This window comes from Pogona vitticeps, chromosome 3 (assembly GCF_051106095.1).
Source record: "Pogona vitticeps strain Pit_001003342236 chromosome 3, PviZW2.1, whole genome shotgun sequence".
In the NCBI taxonomy this organism is placed as follows: domain Eukaryota; kingdom Metazoa; phylum Chordata; class Lepidosauria; order Squamata; family Agamidae; genus Pogona; species Pogona vitticeps.
The window spans coordinates 259,476,034-259,492,605 of record NC_135785.1 but is presented as its reverse complement, the minus strand read 5'-3'; the positions used below and the strand labels follow the sequence as shown (position 1 = coordinate 259,492,605).

General features: G+C 42.6%; 1 protein-coding gene across 13 annotated transcripts in view; it reads right to left on the bottom strand.

The window, feature by feature from the left end:
- The window catches only part of TENM4 (teneurin transmembrane protein 4), a 427,285-nt gene that overhangs the window by 213,843 nt on the left and 196,870 nt on the right, over positions 1-16,572 (bottom strand). For all 13 annotated transcript variants that reach the window (XM_078390190.1, XM_078390188.1, XM_078390192.1 and 10 more), the window contains one exon: positions 16,203-16,438. In XM_078390190.1, coding sequence (XP_078246316.1) covers positions 16,203-16,438 — 236 coding nt within the window. The remainder of the gene's footprint in view (positions 1-16,202; positions 16,439-16,572) is intronic.

Here is a 16,572-nt window from a genome sequence, read left to right as displayed (position 1 = left end):
TGGCTGAGGAGGCCAATTCGGGAGTGACCATCCCTTCCACACTGAAGACAGATACAATCTGTCCCCTGTCCAGCTCCCTGGTTTTGCTGCTTTTGTGACTGCCTCTTGGCCTCGGCCTGCTGGACAAGGGTCTCTTCAAATTCGGAGAGGCCATGATGCAACGCCTGCCTCCAGGCTGAATGCTCAGAGGTCAAGGTTTCCCATCTGTTGAGGTCCATTCCTAAGGCCTTCAGATCCCGCTTGCAGATATCCTTGTATCGCAGCTGTGGTCTCCCTCTGGGGCGCTTTCCCTGCACTAATTCTCCATACAGGAGATCTTTTGGAATCCGACCATCAGCCATCCTCACAACATGCCCAAGCCAACGTATACATCGCTGTTTCAGTAATGTATACAGTACATGCTAAAAAGTCCAGCTTGTTCTTGGGCTACTCTATTTGGAACTTTGTCCTGCCAGGTGATATCAAAAATGCATATGGAACGTGTTCAGCTTCCACTACTATTTCCTTAAAATAGTAATAAAAGAAAAGAAAACAAGAACAAGAACAAAAGTTGGAAGGGAGACTGCAGGAAAAAGCGGCTACACTGCAATTTACTTAGAAGTTCAATATGATAACCTATGGCCTAAATCAAGATCCAGAGTTCTTATCCTACTGCAGGAATCAGTGAACTTATCAATGCCAGGATGATATGGATTGTCATAATTAATATATCATTTAAGGTTCCACATAAGTGTCACAGTGTCCTTTTTACATAGACTTGGGAACCACTTGGCTTTCCAGAGCTCATGAAAGGTGTCACCGGTAAGACCTGAACGCTTTGTGAGACCTGGTCTCAATTCCATAAAATCATGGACAGGTTTGCCCTGTAGTTGCCTGCTATGGTCCCTAAATGGAACCTCTTTCTTCACTTGGTGATGGCTTGGTGTCAGAGGAAAAATTTTAAAAAATTAAAAAAGGAAGCCACAGCCTTTAGTCTGTAAGACCTGAGTGAGGATGTTAATGAAAAGACCTTTCAGAGGTCGTTAATTCATAGGGTCACTATATGTCAGAAACTATTTGATAGCACATAATAACTATGGCCAGCATCTCCTAATATAGTCCCCAGGTGAAGACAAGATGTTCAGACATGGTTAGTAAGATTCAACAAGATGTACTTATGAACACCTTATGATTTTTGTGGCTAGAGATGTGAAGTCCTAAGAGGAAAAAAATTATGGAAGGAGAAAGATGATTCCCCCCTCCCCCCGATTTCCTCATCCTAAATAAATGCTCAAATTTTCTTGTGTAAAAAACAGAAACTGGGAAACCAGGGGAGAAATTCTGATGAAACTGTCTCCTCTTCTGTAATAAACAAAATGCTTTTTAAAGGCAAACTTTTACTACTTTAAAATGTTTAGCATGAAAATTTGCAGACCAAAGTCTACAATATTAAAGAACAATAAATACACAGCGCCTGTTAGGAGCAGCCCTCATGGCTTCAGAATTTCTGGAGATTTTGCATCTCAGTATAATGTATATGTTGGTGAACAAAGGGTCTTGTTATGCAAGCATAATGTATATATTATTTCACTTCTCCTCCACCTTCCCTAGTCATCCTAGTCATCCAGTGGTTCACAACCTTAAGTCTCCAGATGTTCTTGGACAAAAATGTCCAGAAGCCTTCACTACTAGCAGTACTGGCCAGGATTTCTGGGAGTCGTTGTCCAAGAACATCTAGGAAGCCAAGGTTGAGAATCACTAGTTTAATCAATGTTCAAAGAATCATGTAAAGTGTAAGAACTTGAATCCCATTGACCCGACTAGAGTAGAAACATTGAATTGATACGAATTACACAAAAGTTGATCCACTGTTTACCAGTTAAATTAACTGGGGATCACTAATTGGGACTGACAGTTAGATGTAGGCCTTTGTAAATCAATGTAAGATGTGCTTTATATTCCCAAAGCCACAAATTACAAACTTGAGAAATTCCCACTCTATGTGGAGAACACAGAAACTGTATTTTTACAGTCATGAAACAAAAATAAACAATATTGCCAAAGCTGCTTATTACTGCAAGTTTGAACAATTCACAAACAGTGAGCCAGTTCTCTTGCTATAAATCCACTACTACTGGGATTAGAACAGAAGTACAGTGGTGCCTCGCATAGCGAGGTTTAATCCGTTCCGGATTAACCCTCGCTATGTGAAAACATCGCTAAACGGAACATAAAAACCCACTGGAACGCAATAAACATCATCTAATGAGTTCCAATGGGCCCTAAACGTACCGTTCAGCGAAGTTTCCTCCATAGCGGCAGCCATTTTCGCGCCCTCGGTAGGGAGGGGAGGGTGCGAAAACACTGCGCGCGGCTATTTCGGGCGTCCGGCGGCCATTTTAGAACCGCCGAACAGCTGATCCGCGGGCATCGCAAAGCAAAGATCGGTGAGCGAAACGCTTAGCGATCGTCGCTATGCGAGTTTTGCCCATTGGGACGATCGGTATGCCTCCGCATTAGCGATCCTGAAAAGGGGATCGCTATGCAGATTCGTCGTTGTACGGTGTGCTCGTTAAGCGAGGCACCACTGTAAAGTATCAATGAATGTGTGTGTGCATGTTTTAAGCCACATTGACTTGTGTCCCAAAATCTATGCTGCAAGCAGTATGGCAATGGAACCAGTGACCTTGGGAGGTGGTGAGTGGTCTAATGCTGGAGGCATTCAAGAGGAATTTAGACAACCAGCCCTCGGATCTGCTTTGATTTGTATTCCTGCATTGAGTGGGGGGTTGGACTCGATGGCCTTATAGGCCCCTTCCAACTCAGTTATTCTAAGATTTCTTGAGCCATGTTTTTGCAATAAAACTAGGAGACAGAAAAGAAGGTGGTTGAGTTGAAATCATCTGTTTGGTCCTTTCACAGACATACATTGGCGGCACATAGCTTAGTCCAAGCCTGATACAGTGGGGTCTCGACTTACGAACGTTTCGACATACGAACGTTTCGACTTACGAACCGCTCTCATAGGAATATATGGACTCGACTGACGAACTTAGATTCGAGTTACGAACTCTTTTTTCCCTTTTTTAAAAAGCTAAGTCATCTTAGGTTAAAAGGAAAAAAGAAAAAATATCCCCCTCTAGTGGCAGAAGGCGGAATAGCAGCTTCCCATTAGTTTCTATGGACGAAAAGAGCAGATACGGATTAAATGGTTTTCAATGCATTCCTATGGGAAATGCAGATTCGACTTAAGAACTTTTCGACCTGAGAACTGCCTTCCAATACGGATTAAGTTCTTAAGTCGAGACCCCACTGTATTATGAATGACTACCACATAAAACAGAGGACGAGATGGTTGGACAGTGTCATCGAAGCGACCAACATGAATTTGACCCAACTCTGGGAGGCAGTGGAAGACAGGAGGGCCTGGCGTGCTCTGGTCCATGGGATCACGAAGGGTTGGACGCGACTAAACAACAACCACATAAAAATAGGTATTTAAATACAGTGAAAGGAATTGTTATGGGAAACGTGTCTCCTTCTCCGTCATTCTGTTTGCATTTCACTGCAACTAAAATAGACTATTTCACGGTAATAAGTATGAAATAAAGACAGAGATTTGAGGAGACCTTCTTTCAGAAGTTATTAAGAGCTGGGGTGTTTGTGTGATTTAGATATCCTCATAGATACCTTTTGGGCAAAAGCTGAAACTGAGGGTATGAAACAAGGAGTACATCTGATCATGTACACTACTCTTGTTAAAGTTTACAGGAGTTCTCTCTCCCCAACCTTTTGGGGATTTATACAATTCGGGATTTATAATCACCGTTAAAACAAATCCTTCATGACAAGTGAATTTAAGACTTGAGGCGTAATGTTCTTAGCAAACCAGAATGGAAATAGTCCAACTTCTTCATCTCTTCTTGTTTCCCCCGCTACAAAATCGGACAGGAACTGGACAGAGAGAATGTCCGTCCTGCCAGGTCCTCAGCATGATGAGAGCACTGTTTCCCTCTCCACCCCCTTAACAGTTCGTAAAGCGCTCCAGGAACCCTCATCTTCCACAGTGTTGGGAACTCGCATAGCATAATGACTAAGTGTCTGAGTCATTAACCCAAAGGGTACAACTCTCAGCTCACAGCTCACACACGTGATCTTAGACAAGCTAATTTTCAGTATGGTGGTAGGGGTTACTGAAATAATGTCTGCTAAGTGCTTTGAACAATAAAAAAAATACATGCATTAAAAGTTCCAACCGGTGATTCAGAAACGTGTCTCATTGTGACTTTTCAGACTGGCAATTCATGTAGCCCAGGATCACCTACTTCGACAGACAGCTGCATTTAGAAGGGCTCAAGCAAAGAAGGGCTTTTCCTATCACCTCCTATTTGATCTTTCTAGCGGGAGATGTCAGGCATCCCAAATCCTTCCAGCATGTGCTGGATCAGTGGAAGCTGGTGATGCCAGGCAGCGAATCTGCTCCAAGCTTTATTAAAGGAACTATTGAGGGTGCTCAGAATAAAACCCACAGTGGATTCACTGCATCCAAAAAACCAGAGTCACCAGCTCCCACTGTTCTACACTACTGAGAGAAAGTCATCCACCACTGTCTGTTGCTGAACATAGGTTTTTTTTTAAAAAAAAAAACAAAAAACTAGAAAACCAGAGGTACATCGCAGACACTTATATTTCTATTCTTCTAGCATCCTGGGGAGAGGTGTCCCAGTCTCACAGAAAGGGAAAACAAGAATGGAGAATAGGCTGCTCATATCCTGCCTGGCTGAGTCTTCTTCAAAAGAGAACATACTTTGGGTGGAGGGCTGGAACTGGCAATCTGGAGCCTAAGCCAGAATGGGCTTGGTCCTTCTAGGCAGGGAAGAAGCCTCTAAGGAAGTACACCCTCCTAATCATAAAGAATGCAGCAGGCTCAAAGTACGGTTGAAACAGAATTAGCATCTTCAAAAATATTCTCGCTTTTGAGATTAGCTGACTAGGTCTACAGCTGTTAGAAGAGAGATGACAGACTGAAATCAGGTAATAGAGGCATGTCCCACGGTTGACAACAGCTTTTACTTCCAGCCTTCCTTGACTCTTGTCTTCAGCTCTCAGCATTCCTTGTTCCCTTGACGAGGGGAAAACGGGACTCCCTTGATCATTTTCTTAAGAGGCACCTTCTACAGAGCCTAATGAACAGAGAGACTACTGTCCCCTAAGGCTTTGCAGTTTCTATGGAGCCTAGAAAGCACCACCCATGTCCTCCTCCATGACTCTTCCTGATGGTTCCTCTACTTCCTCTTTGCATAGTTGACTCAGAAAGGCTTTGATTTATGGAGTGACCCTGACTGGCACATTCACAGTTGTTACTTGCTCCATGGACCCTCGGCTCAGTTTTGGACTTCTACTTGTACCTTCAGAGTGAGTGCCCCTTTAGAGGACCTTATTCTTCACCTGCAGACACCTGCAGCTCTGAAAAGAGCAAAGGTGACAGATTCTTACCTATTAGTTCTGGGTTGTTGTTTTTTTTAACCAAAGTCACATATAGACTATTCTTCTAACCCCATGAAGCACCTTACGCTGAAAGAGAAACAACTTGCCCAATGCCATTCCACCCAAGCTAGACAAGACAAATAGGGTTTTGAGACTGGCTCTCCTGCCTTTTTTCAAAAAATAAATTAAAACTAGCAGCAGGAATCTCACAATAGGTGAGAGATTCCTTTACACCCAATTACCTGGAAGCGTGTGTAAAGGAAACCCTTAAATCATTTCATTGAAATGGTTGTGTTCCCTGAAAGGACTCGGAAACACAAGCAGGTATCCAAATGGCACCTGTATACTAACATTTAATGGAATCACAAATCATGACCAGGCATTGTAACATTTTTTCTTTTATGAACCATGAGGAATATAGAAAAGCATTTCTGAACACATATGGTGTGTCCTTCTCTTTCCACCTACCGTATTTTTCGCTCCATAAGACACACCTTTCCATAAGACACACTAATTTTTTAGGAGAGGAAAACAGGAAAATATAATCTGTTTTCTTCTCTCCATAAGACGCACAGACTTTCCATCCCCCCTGTTTTGTGGGGGAAAAGTGCATCTTATGGTGTGAAAAATACGGTAATATGTGGCAGCTTATTTTCCTAGAGAATTGAGTTTAAAGCCTAATATTGTAGGTGACATAGATTTCCAATAAACTCAAGTTCCCTACATGTCTCTTTCTGGAAATCAAACATTTTACCCTCATGTCCCGGCTAAGGCTTAGCACAGCTTAGCAAACTACCTCCTCACCAACAAGCAAAGTTATGAAGTTTTGGAGGTATGGTCTTTCCCTTTGACAAAAGGAAATCCACTTTCTTTACTGCAGCTTTTCTTCAGAAATCTGTTTTGGATTCCACATTTCTTTCTTAATCAGGCGCTCACACCCTTGGAAATGGTGACTGTACAGAGGGAGGTGAAAGACAAAGAATGAAAGAAAGAAGGAGAGAGAAAGCCCAAAAAGCTAGTTGTAAGCAGGCTGGGAAGCAGAGAAAGATGGTAAGAGCAGAGACGATGGAATCATATAATAATGGACCTGGGAGGGGCCTCTAAGGTAATCAAGTTCAGACTCCCCTGATTAAGGCAGGAACAAGTCAAAGCAGTTTGGGATTCCTCGATCTTTGTTCAGAAACAGATCTTAGAGCTATACCTAAGATGAAAGCAATGACAAACCAAGATGACAACATCTTCAAAAGCAGAGACATCACCTTGCTGACAAAAGTCTGCATACACAAAGCTGTGGTTTTTCCTGTAGTGATGTATGGAAGGAAGAGCTGGACCATAAAGAAGGCTGACCACCAAAGAATTGATGCTTTTGAATTGTGGTGCTGGAGGAGACGCTTGAGAGTCCCCTGGACTGCAAGGAGAAGAAACCTATCCGTTCTGAAGTAAACCAACTCTGAGTGCTCACTGGAAGGACAGATCCTGAAGCTGAGGCTCCAATACTTTGGCCATCTCATGAGAAGACTCCCTGGAAAAGACGCTGATGTTGGTAAAGTGTGAGGGCAAGAGGAGAAGGGGACAACAGAGGATGAGATGGATGGACAGGGTCATAGAAGCTACCAACATGAATTTGACCCAACTCCGGGAGGCAGTGGAAGACAGGAGGGCCTGGCGTGCTCTGGTCCATGGGGTCACGAAGAGTTGGAAATAACGACTAAACAACAAAAGAACTATACCAATTGTTTGCTTTTATTCACCTTATTTTTACCGTGTCTTTCTCCCAGTAAAGTGATCTCAAGGAGGTTACAGGAAGCAATGCCACAGGACTAGTCTCCTGGCTTCACCTGATTTAAAGAAGCCAAGAGGATTCTGGTCTTTGAAGTTAGCATCTTGATGGCTATCTGTAGTTCTTGCCTTCAAGAAGGGCTCACAAGAAGGGCAGCAAATACAGAACTGGAGCCTTACCGGTGGAACTACGGTAATGCCAAGATGAAAACCTGCACAAAAGTACAAGGGTAACCAGAGCATAATGTCACCTAATCCTTTTGAGGTTGTAGAGAGATTTTGATTTGGTGGGAGTAAAAAAAGAGATGAAATAAAGTTTGCCCTGCCCTTTGGCTCTCCTGTCTGACATTTTTTTTTGCATTAGAAGGTTGATAAGCTTTAAGTTTATTTTTGTTTTTCAGTTAAACCTGTACTTTGTTCCTTGCTCTGGGCTGCTTGTTGAACTGGAAGATCACTCTTAACATTTTTAAACAATTATTTCCTGGCACAGAAGGATGCTTGTTTTCTGCTGCTCCTATAGGGCTGTATATCTCCCTTACTCCGCTGCTTTTAAATGTCAGAACCGAGGTCTTGGTTCATTTTGGAAGAGAAAGGCCAAACTATTACAGCATTTTTCCAGGTTACCTTTTCACTCCAGCTAATGCAGGAGGAGGACAGCAGCGGGCGGCAGGAGTAACGAATCAATTTTGAGAAGGACAATTCTGGTGTGAGATCTTGTATCGTCTAACGCCGTTATTTTCAGAACAAGCATTTCACATTTCTGCAGCCCCTTGGCTACAGAACTATCCATGGCTGCCATCCAAACCTATAGCACCAAGTTCAAAAGACGCTCCCCTAATCAGGCGCGCGCGCGCGCACACACACACACACACACACACACACACACACACACACACACACACACACAAATCTGTTCTCCCACAACAAAAGACAAATCTGTTCTCCCACAACAAAAGACAGAAGGCCTCCAACAGCAGCACAGATTTCAAGAACTGAGAAAATGTAGTTTGGGTTATAATTATCTCACATTGGAAGTCTGAAACTGGGAAGGAAGAGAAGAGGATGAGACAGACAGGGTTGAACTGGAAACTATTTCCCCCTCTTGGTTTTTTTTTGGGGGGGGGAGTCATCTGCTCCTTTCCTCTTTCAAAAAACCCTGGCTTGTCCTTCAGACCTACAGCTAAAGGACTACTCAATGGCCGGCGAGCAGGTGACAATCTTAGCTGCAATATATTCGCGAAGGCTTTCATGGCCGGGATCTAATGGTTGTTGTGGGTTTTTCGGGCTCTTTGGCCGTGTTCTGAAGGTTCTTCTTCCTAACGTTTCGCCAGTCTCTGTGGCCGGCATCTTCAGAGGACAGCAACCTGTGCTCTGGTCCTTTGAGTGCTGTCCTCTGAAGAGGCCGGCCACAGAGACTGGCGAAACATTAGGAAGAACAACCTTCAGAACATGGCCAAAGAGCCCGAAAAACCCACAACAACCAATCTTAGCTGCACTCTGCTTGACGTAACAGTTGCACAAACTTGATAAGGTTACTGGAGGAAATTTAGTCTGGGGGAAAAAACCCAGCACCACAACTGGTTTGTGATAGTAAGCTTCCAAATCTTTCATAAGGAGGCCTGTTGAGGATGGGTTAGGGGGAATCATTCTGGATAAACTCGGTCCCAGCTCAACAGTACTCAACCTACCGCTTCCAAAGCTTTGTTCCTCCAAAACTGCAAGCTCCTTAATGAGAGGAGTATTAATTGGGCTACACAGTCACTAGTTCCCACCATTCCAACTGCAGAAAAGAAAACCCCAGAGAGTAAAAGAGAGAGAGAGAGAGAGAGATGATCTAGACACTTTTCAATGGCCAATGTATATCCCTATAGAGCAGCCATTTGCCTATTTATTTAGATGGTGCTCTTTTATGGAATCAGGTTCCCAGGGATACTCACAAGGGGGTATTGTAAAACTCAAGGGTGGAATTAACGGAGAGATCATTAAACACTAGGCTGAAGGGCTGGCATTGAGCTGAAGTAAGATCTGCACATCCTTAAGGTTTCGGTTGGGTCATCTTCAAGGACAGGAGACAAGGGGTCTTGGATTAGCAATCAGAGACTGCTGTGTGGTTTCTGTTTTACACAATAGCCTAAAACAACCACAACCACAGCAGCCTCCCCCTTTCCAGTGATTGAGGATGAAATAAACTTTTCGTGAATTGGGTCACTGTCTGTTGTTTAATGTTAAAGCACTTTTGTTTCAGGAACAAATTAAAAGTAGGGAAAAAGAAGAGAAAACCCATTTTACAGCAACAGCAGCAGCAGCAGAAGAAGAAGTGAACGGGGACAGTAAAGTTGGTTTTAAAACTCAATTTTAAAAAAGACTCACAATTCTGATTCTGACACCAAAACCCAACTTTGATATCCCAGAATCAAACATACATTTACATCTAGCTACCAAGGCCTATGAGGTGCTGTATTTAAGAGAGAAAAGACAGCTTTATAAAATGCCTCTGAAATGCAAGAACAGAAGGGAAACGTGGGGTAGGCTTACTCAGGAACAAAGGCTGTTAGATCCACTGTTCTTATATCCAAGGAATAGCACCAGCAATTTTCCACTCTGTTCTCCATATTCTCCTCCACCCGACAGTCCTCTTACTATACAACCTGTCTTCTCTGTTCATAAGCTCAAAAGCAAGGACACCATGACATACCCCACAGGCAGATCCACTATCCATATTCCCAAAAAAAGATATACACAACTGGGATTGATCCAGATCTACAAATGATAACCAGGTCTTCTATGAAGCACTCAAGACTAAACCACACATACATTACAGTACAGACAGCCTGCAGCAATATAATGTTCCTTAGAAAATCTATTTTTCTCCAGCTTCTGGGATCTTTACAGCCCAGCTCAGAGGGGACAGGGAGATCTGAAGCATGTAGCTGGTGATATCACAGATTCTGCTAAGCAGAAAGTCCTGGAGCCTCAAAGCTTTTGAGTTCTGGCTCCACTATGTCAGTGCTGGGCACCCACCTTGCAATGGCAGTCTTGAAATATGAAATTCCACAGGTCTGCTCACTTTTACCCTGGTGCACTTCTCTCCCCATCTCTTTAAATTCTTGTTCTGCATACATTGATGGCACCGTGCACGGAGTACATAGAAAACTGAGAAGAACGTTGCCTCTCTGTACACATAGCAGTGAGTGTGTCAAAAGAGGGAAGAGCTGCTGAATCACAGTTTGCTTAATCCCAGAAAGGCTATAACAGCTTCCAAGTTAATAAAACTATATCTTCTTGTTTGCCCATTATTTCTCGAGAAACAGTGAGTCAGCCTGGTGAAGATTTCCACGAAATCTGTAGTGTTTACATATCACATCAGTCATGCAGTTTCTATGGGATCCGATTTTGCCAGTCTCCAGCATCACCTCAAAGATGGGGGGGGGGGGAGATGTCATACTAATCTATTGTTTTTTCCCCCCACCCGGGATGGAAGGAGAAGCCGGGAGGAAAAAATCTCATAAATTTATTTACGATTACAAAAGTTTTGGTAAAACACTACTAACCGAAGTGCAACATTCCATAAAATGGTTTTTATTTTCAAACGGAAGTTGAACTTCTGGTGTGTAGGTAGACCATTTTGAATAAGACCTTCTGTCTCTTAGTTTTCATATACAGAATTCTATGATGCGGACTATCATAAAAGTCACTTTTTTTAGACTATAAATTCCAGAACACCAAAGCCATTACGTTAGTGCCTATACTGGCAATGGTATTCTATGAGCTTCAGTACAAAAAATAAAAATAAAAAAAGGTCCTTTGATTTGTACTCTTGCATTGAGCACAGGATTGGCCTCGATGGCCTTAAAGGCCCCTTTCAACTTCATTATTCTATGATTCTATGGTCAGGTTCCTATTGGGATTTTATGCCAGTGTAATGCAGATTGCCTCAAGTTTAAGATATTAGTGTAGACGTTATCTTTTGAGGACTGGGTTGCACTTTTGTGTTATGCTTGCCATTGTAAGTAGCAGGATTTGGGCCATCATTTGGCACATTTCAATCCTGTGATTATTTTATTTGCTTGTTCCATTTGACTTTTATACCACCCAGCTGGCTAGAAGTCCACTGTAAACTGTGTGCTCAGCTACTCTGTTATGTGATCAGAAGGGCTCAAGAAAGATACCCATTATCTGGTACATTCACCAAGCTATGCCCTTCAGAGGTATTTGAGGTTACTGGGTCTCTTGACCGGTTTGATGATATACTGGTAAAAGCACGGGGGGGGGGGGACCACAATTTTCTGTCATGGGGCAGTATACCAGCATCATGATAAGTGAAAATTCTGGCTTGTTAAGGGAAAAAGAGAATTGCTTATTTTTACAGCAATTATATGAAAAATGGCAGAGTGCGCTCCCCTTGTGTGATTGTTAGACCCTGGTACGTTGTCCACCCCTGAACTAAACAAGTCAGAGTCTATGGCTTGTTTACTGCAATTTATGAACATGGGAAGAGTCAGTTTTGGTCTGTCTCTGTCCTCAGAAGTCAATAAAATAAATTCGGAAATATTTGAGGGTTAATTCTCTGGCTTATCAAGAGCAAAACAAGCTGGAGAATTGGCTCCTTGCTTGGTTTGAATGTCACCACAAACAAACCACAGACGACAGTGGTGCTTTTACAATTGCAGCTGGTTGACTTTTTACATTGGGATCAATGAGCCAAGTCTGGAAAACTGTCTAATACTGTTTGGAAGCCTCAAGGGAACAAAGCAAAGCTGACTGTTCTCTTAAAAGTAATGGAAACCATCATGAAATACAGTTTGTTAATTTTATTTCAAATTACATCCTGCACCTCCCACAAATTAGCAGCATAAAGTAATGAATAAAATATCCTGTACGTGTATTTTTAAAAGTGAACAAATGCATTTCATGGTTCATAAATTAAGATTTTAAAAAAGCCACACACAATGAATCAGATATCAAAATAAGAACTTCCAATGAAATTTGGAGCAAAACAAGGGTGGTAGGTGTATTCTTTTAATGGGATACAATTTTTATCTTCAGCTTGACAGGACATAGAAAATAATTACAAATGAAAAGGTTATTCATAATTTTTAAATGAGTTAATTAGAAAGCCCAGTCAGAGTCACTCATTACATTAATTAATAATTGATTATACTTGAAATTAAACACAATTTTTCATTAAATCTAATTAAATATCTGCATTTTTCCTACCTGCTGATTAGATCAGTGGGCCTGATATCAGCTCTCCTCATTAAATATGTTTATGCTGAGCTGAACCAATTAATTTTGAATTAGAGTAGTTCTTTTAGAAATTACTAATTACTACTGAAGATCATCATCAGCCCAACATGGCCAGAATTTCTTTTTATCTTTCCTTTTTGGGGGGTAGCATCCTGCCAGCCTAATGTGACTGACTCATCACATAGGACATGAAAAATTCATAGAGCTGCTTCCAGGTGTACAACATACTCAAAGGAATGTCAACGGGGTGGGGTTCAGGGATCAGCCTTTCCTGCCGGCAGAAAACTCCTTCAGTTGGTAAAGTTTGCCTTTATGGCAGTGGAACCCTCTTCTGTCAACATGAAACAAACAAACAAAAGAAAAAAAGAGGAAAAAAGGAGGAGATGTAGAGAAGAGGGCAGGATAAGGGAGGAGGTGAGACACACCTCATCCAGAATGCATTCAACCCTAGAAACCCAGCAACACAGCTGGTACAAAGTTAATGTAGGTCAATGTGAGAGTGGCCCTTGTAATTTCTTTTGGATAGGAGAGATTTGGATCCAGGTACAGTGGTGCCTCGCTAGACGATGATAATCCGTTCCACTGAAATAGCTTTTCCCCATTGGAATGCATTGAAACCTGTTTAATGCGTTCCAATGGGGAAGAATCGTCGTTGTCTAGTGAAGATCAGCCATAGGAAAGACGCTTTGCGAACCGCCGATCAGCTGTTTAAATCGCTGTCGTGAGAAGCTTAGGTCCCGAAAACACCTGTTTTGCGAGCGCGGAGGAAGCTGTCAAAATCATCTGTCGAAAATCGGTTTGCGAAGCAGGGACCAAACATTGTCCAGCGAAATTTCCCCCATAGGAATCACTGTTTTGCAAATCACTATAGCGATTGCAAAAACTCAATGTCTAGCGAAAAAACTGTCATGCGGGGTAACTGTCTAGCGAGGGACCACTGTATTCTAGTGCAAATTCAGCTTGTCTTTGGGCAGACAGGATTATGTCCTCTATCAGTTAAACCTAGATCCCACTGAAATAAACAGATCAACATACATTTTCAGTCTTTCCTTTCCCAACAGACTCAACTCAGACCAGAGTGGTACTCTTCACTTAATTGGGTCAGGACAAGTGCCAAGGAAAAATTATTATTATTATTATTATTATTATTATTATTATTATTATTATTATTATTATTATTATTATTATTATTATTATTATTATTATACCACCCATCTCAGATTCATCCAAACAGCACGGACAACTAATAAATTCTGGAACTTGCAGTCAATAAAGGAACTTTTTCAAGCTCTGCTGAAACCTCCACTGGTAAATTGGGAGTTTGAGGATTTGATGTACTGCATACCTGGTTGTGATGCTCAAAACAGCAATGGTGCAGCCAGTTTCCAACCACCCCCGTGCTTCCCACAAGAGAATCCCCATGGTGTGCACTATCATTCTGCCCATTCCATACATACATGCTGGTAGCAACTTAATAATGCCAAAGAGCGGAAAGGAAATAAGCACTGTGAAGCCACCCCATCCCATCTCAACCCTGTGATTCACCTCTTTTGCAAGGTTTTATCGCTCTCTTGAACAGTGTGTGTGCACCTCCACGTTTTTCCAAGCAACTGAGAGAATTAGGATCCAACTAGTCAGAAAAAAAGATGAATCACACAAGGTTGACAAATGCTGTAAGAGAAATCCTATTTTGCAAGGTAGAAAAACACGCACACAGCCTGTCTGTTTTTGACATACACCACAGCTCTACATGAGCTCGGAATAAGCTCTTCTAATATGCAATGGTAATCTCCCAATACCTACTGGATGCACAGGAGCAGCGCAAAGATAAATGGGGGTCCGTGATGAACACATTTGATAAACAATGAAAAGCGACTGCACATTCCATCAAGCTGCTACCAATTTAATTCTGGCTGATGAATCACTTCTGATTCAATTGCAGGACACATTAAAAAGCATGAATTTAATCCACAGCCGGGAGGTGGGGTGAGACAAGGGGAGAGAGAATTAGCCATCAAAAACTCTATCTGCACAGATGAACAATGGCAGTAGAGACGGCCTATGTTAGTAACACATTTCAAGCAAACCAAACGAAGGCAGGACTTTCTTATTTCAACGACTAGGCGCAACCTGTGGCCACGTTCTAATGCTAACATTTTATAGATGGATGGCCTGCAGGAAGTGGAGACAAAATCTGAAGACCCAACTCGATGGTGCTGCATGAGACATGGTGTCTTCGTCTGCGCTTGGAATCCAACTGAAACTGACTGAGGCAGTTTGCATGCAAGAATGCATATATACCGCAGGTGGACCAGAGTGGAAACTGCCTTCCGCACAAGCCGTCACAAGCAAAGTCCGCTCCCGATCGGCTGGAGAGCAGGGAAACAGTATGAGCTCCTGGGCTCAACAGACCATAAGATGTTGCCTTTATGCCCCCTGACTCCCAGACCCAAACATGCATTGCATGAGGACCCATGGGTAGAATCCAAGATGAATAATTAAAGCACCCTAAATTGCCTCATCCATCTAAAAAGACAACTTATTTCTTTTCTTTAGTTCATTTATAACCCCTCAAGCCCACCACACCCCAAGTGCCCCCTCCTGGGCTGGGTTTTTGAAGAGCCACAAGGCTGAAAAGCAATAGTAGCATATTCGGACTGTCAGTAGCTTGGCCTGATTCAGGAGCAGGGGACAGTGCGTTGACATTCTCGTCAGGCTGAGGAAATACAGCTTTGCAACAATTAATGTCATTCCTGCCTTCTAAACAGAACATGCTAGAACTCTTCAAAGCCCTGCTTTGCCTTTGAACACTTAGCTACTGAAATTCAGAAATCACAGGATTCACTGGAGGTGGACGTATAATATTTGTAAAAGGTATCTAGAGCTGTGTCACCTTCCTCTCCAAGACCAACTAATGTATTTTCTAATAGTATATAACTCATTAGAGGATTTAAACCAGATATAAGGGGCAGGAGATTCTGATTCAAAGGTAGTATCGCTAGAGGAACACTGCAGATTTAAACCTGTTTCCTAATCAATGAAGGTTATAATAGGAATCACCATTACACATCAATGGGCTAGCATTCTGTAGCCACAGATGAGCAAACGAAGGGGAAAAAAAAAGGGAAGGGAGGCTTTGACGGAAAATTCAAAGACATAAAAGGAATCTGCGTTCACAAGTTGGATTCTTGGTTTACAAACCATAATTTATGGGTTTGCACCAAAGGACAAAAATACCAATACTGTTGAGGCACTCTGTTGTTATAGACGTCAACTGGAAAATCTCCCAAAAGGAAGACTGCCATCTCAGACTCTTCCATATCAGACTCTTTCCTTAGATTTTGGACTTCGTGAGAACCGGGCAGGGGATCCGCCTAACAAATTCCCAAAGGCTCTTTCAGCACAAAACAGCAAACTCACAATGCGGGGCAATACAACATACAAAGCTTCACTTTGGCCCATTCCACAGAGGGGGCCAAATTTCTTTTGATCCCTTTCCAGCGGCGTCTCTGTCACCGCGCTAGTGCCCCCCCCACCTAGATGGCTCAGGACCTGGATGCGGAACACCTTCCCCAAATTTTGGGGCAAGAGAGCCCCTCCCCCCTTTTTATCCACGAGCCATTCCCAAGCCCCCAGCATTTTCACAGGTGGTTTAAAAAAAGACACACACATCAAGAATAAAACAACAGCTGAAAGGAAAGGAAGCTTACCAATAAAATATGCCAGCATTATCACCAGCGTGACTGAGATGATAATGGCACTCAAGGCAGCACATTTCCAGGTACAGTATTTATAGGGCTTCTTCAGGTTAAAGGCTGGTCTAGAAAATGTACTTCTGGGAAGGGGCCTAGGGGGAGGCGAGTACACAGTGCTGGACGTCAAAGGATATCCGGGCGACGTTGTACAAAAGAGGGGAGAGGTGCCTCCTGGTTTGAAAAGGAAGTGCCTGCGGAAAGAAAGAGAGGTTTCAGGCCACAGACTCTCTGACAGCAAATATTAGAGGCATAAACACCTTGCCAAATGAAAAAGAGAAACGAAAGGAACACACAGAGTACCATGCACTGAAGAGAAAGAATTGGT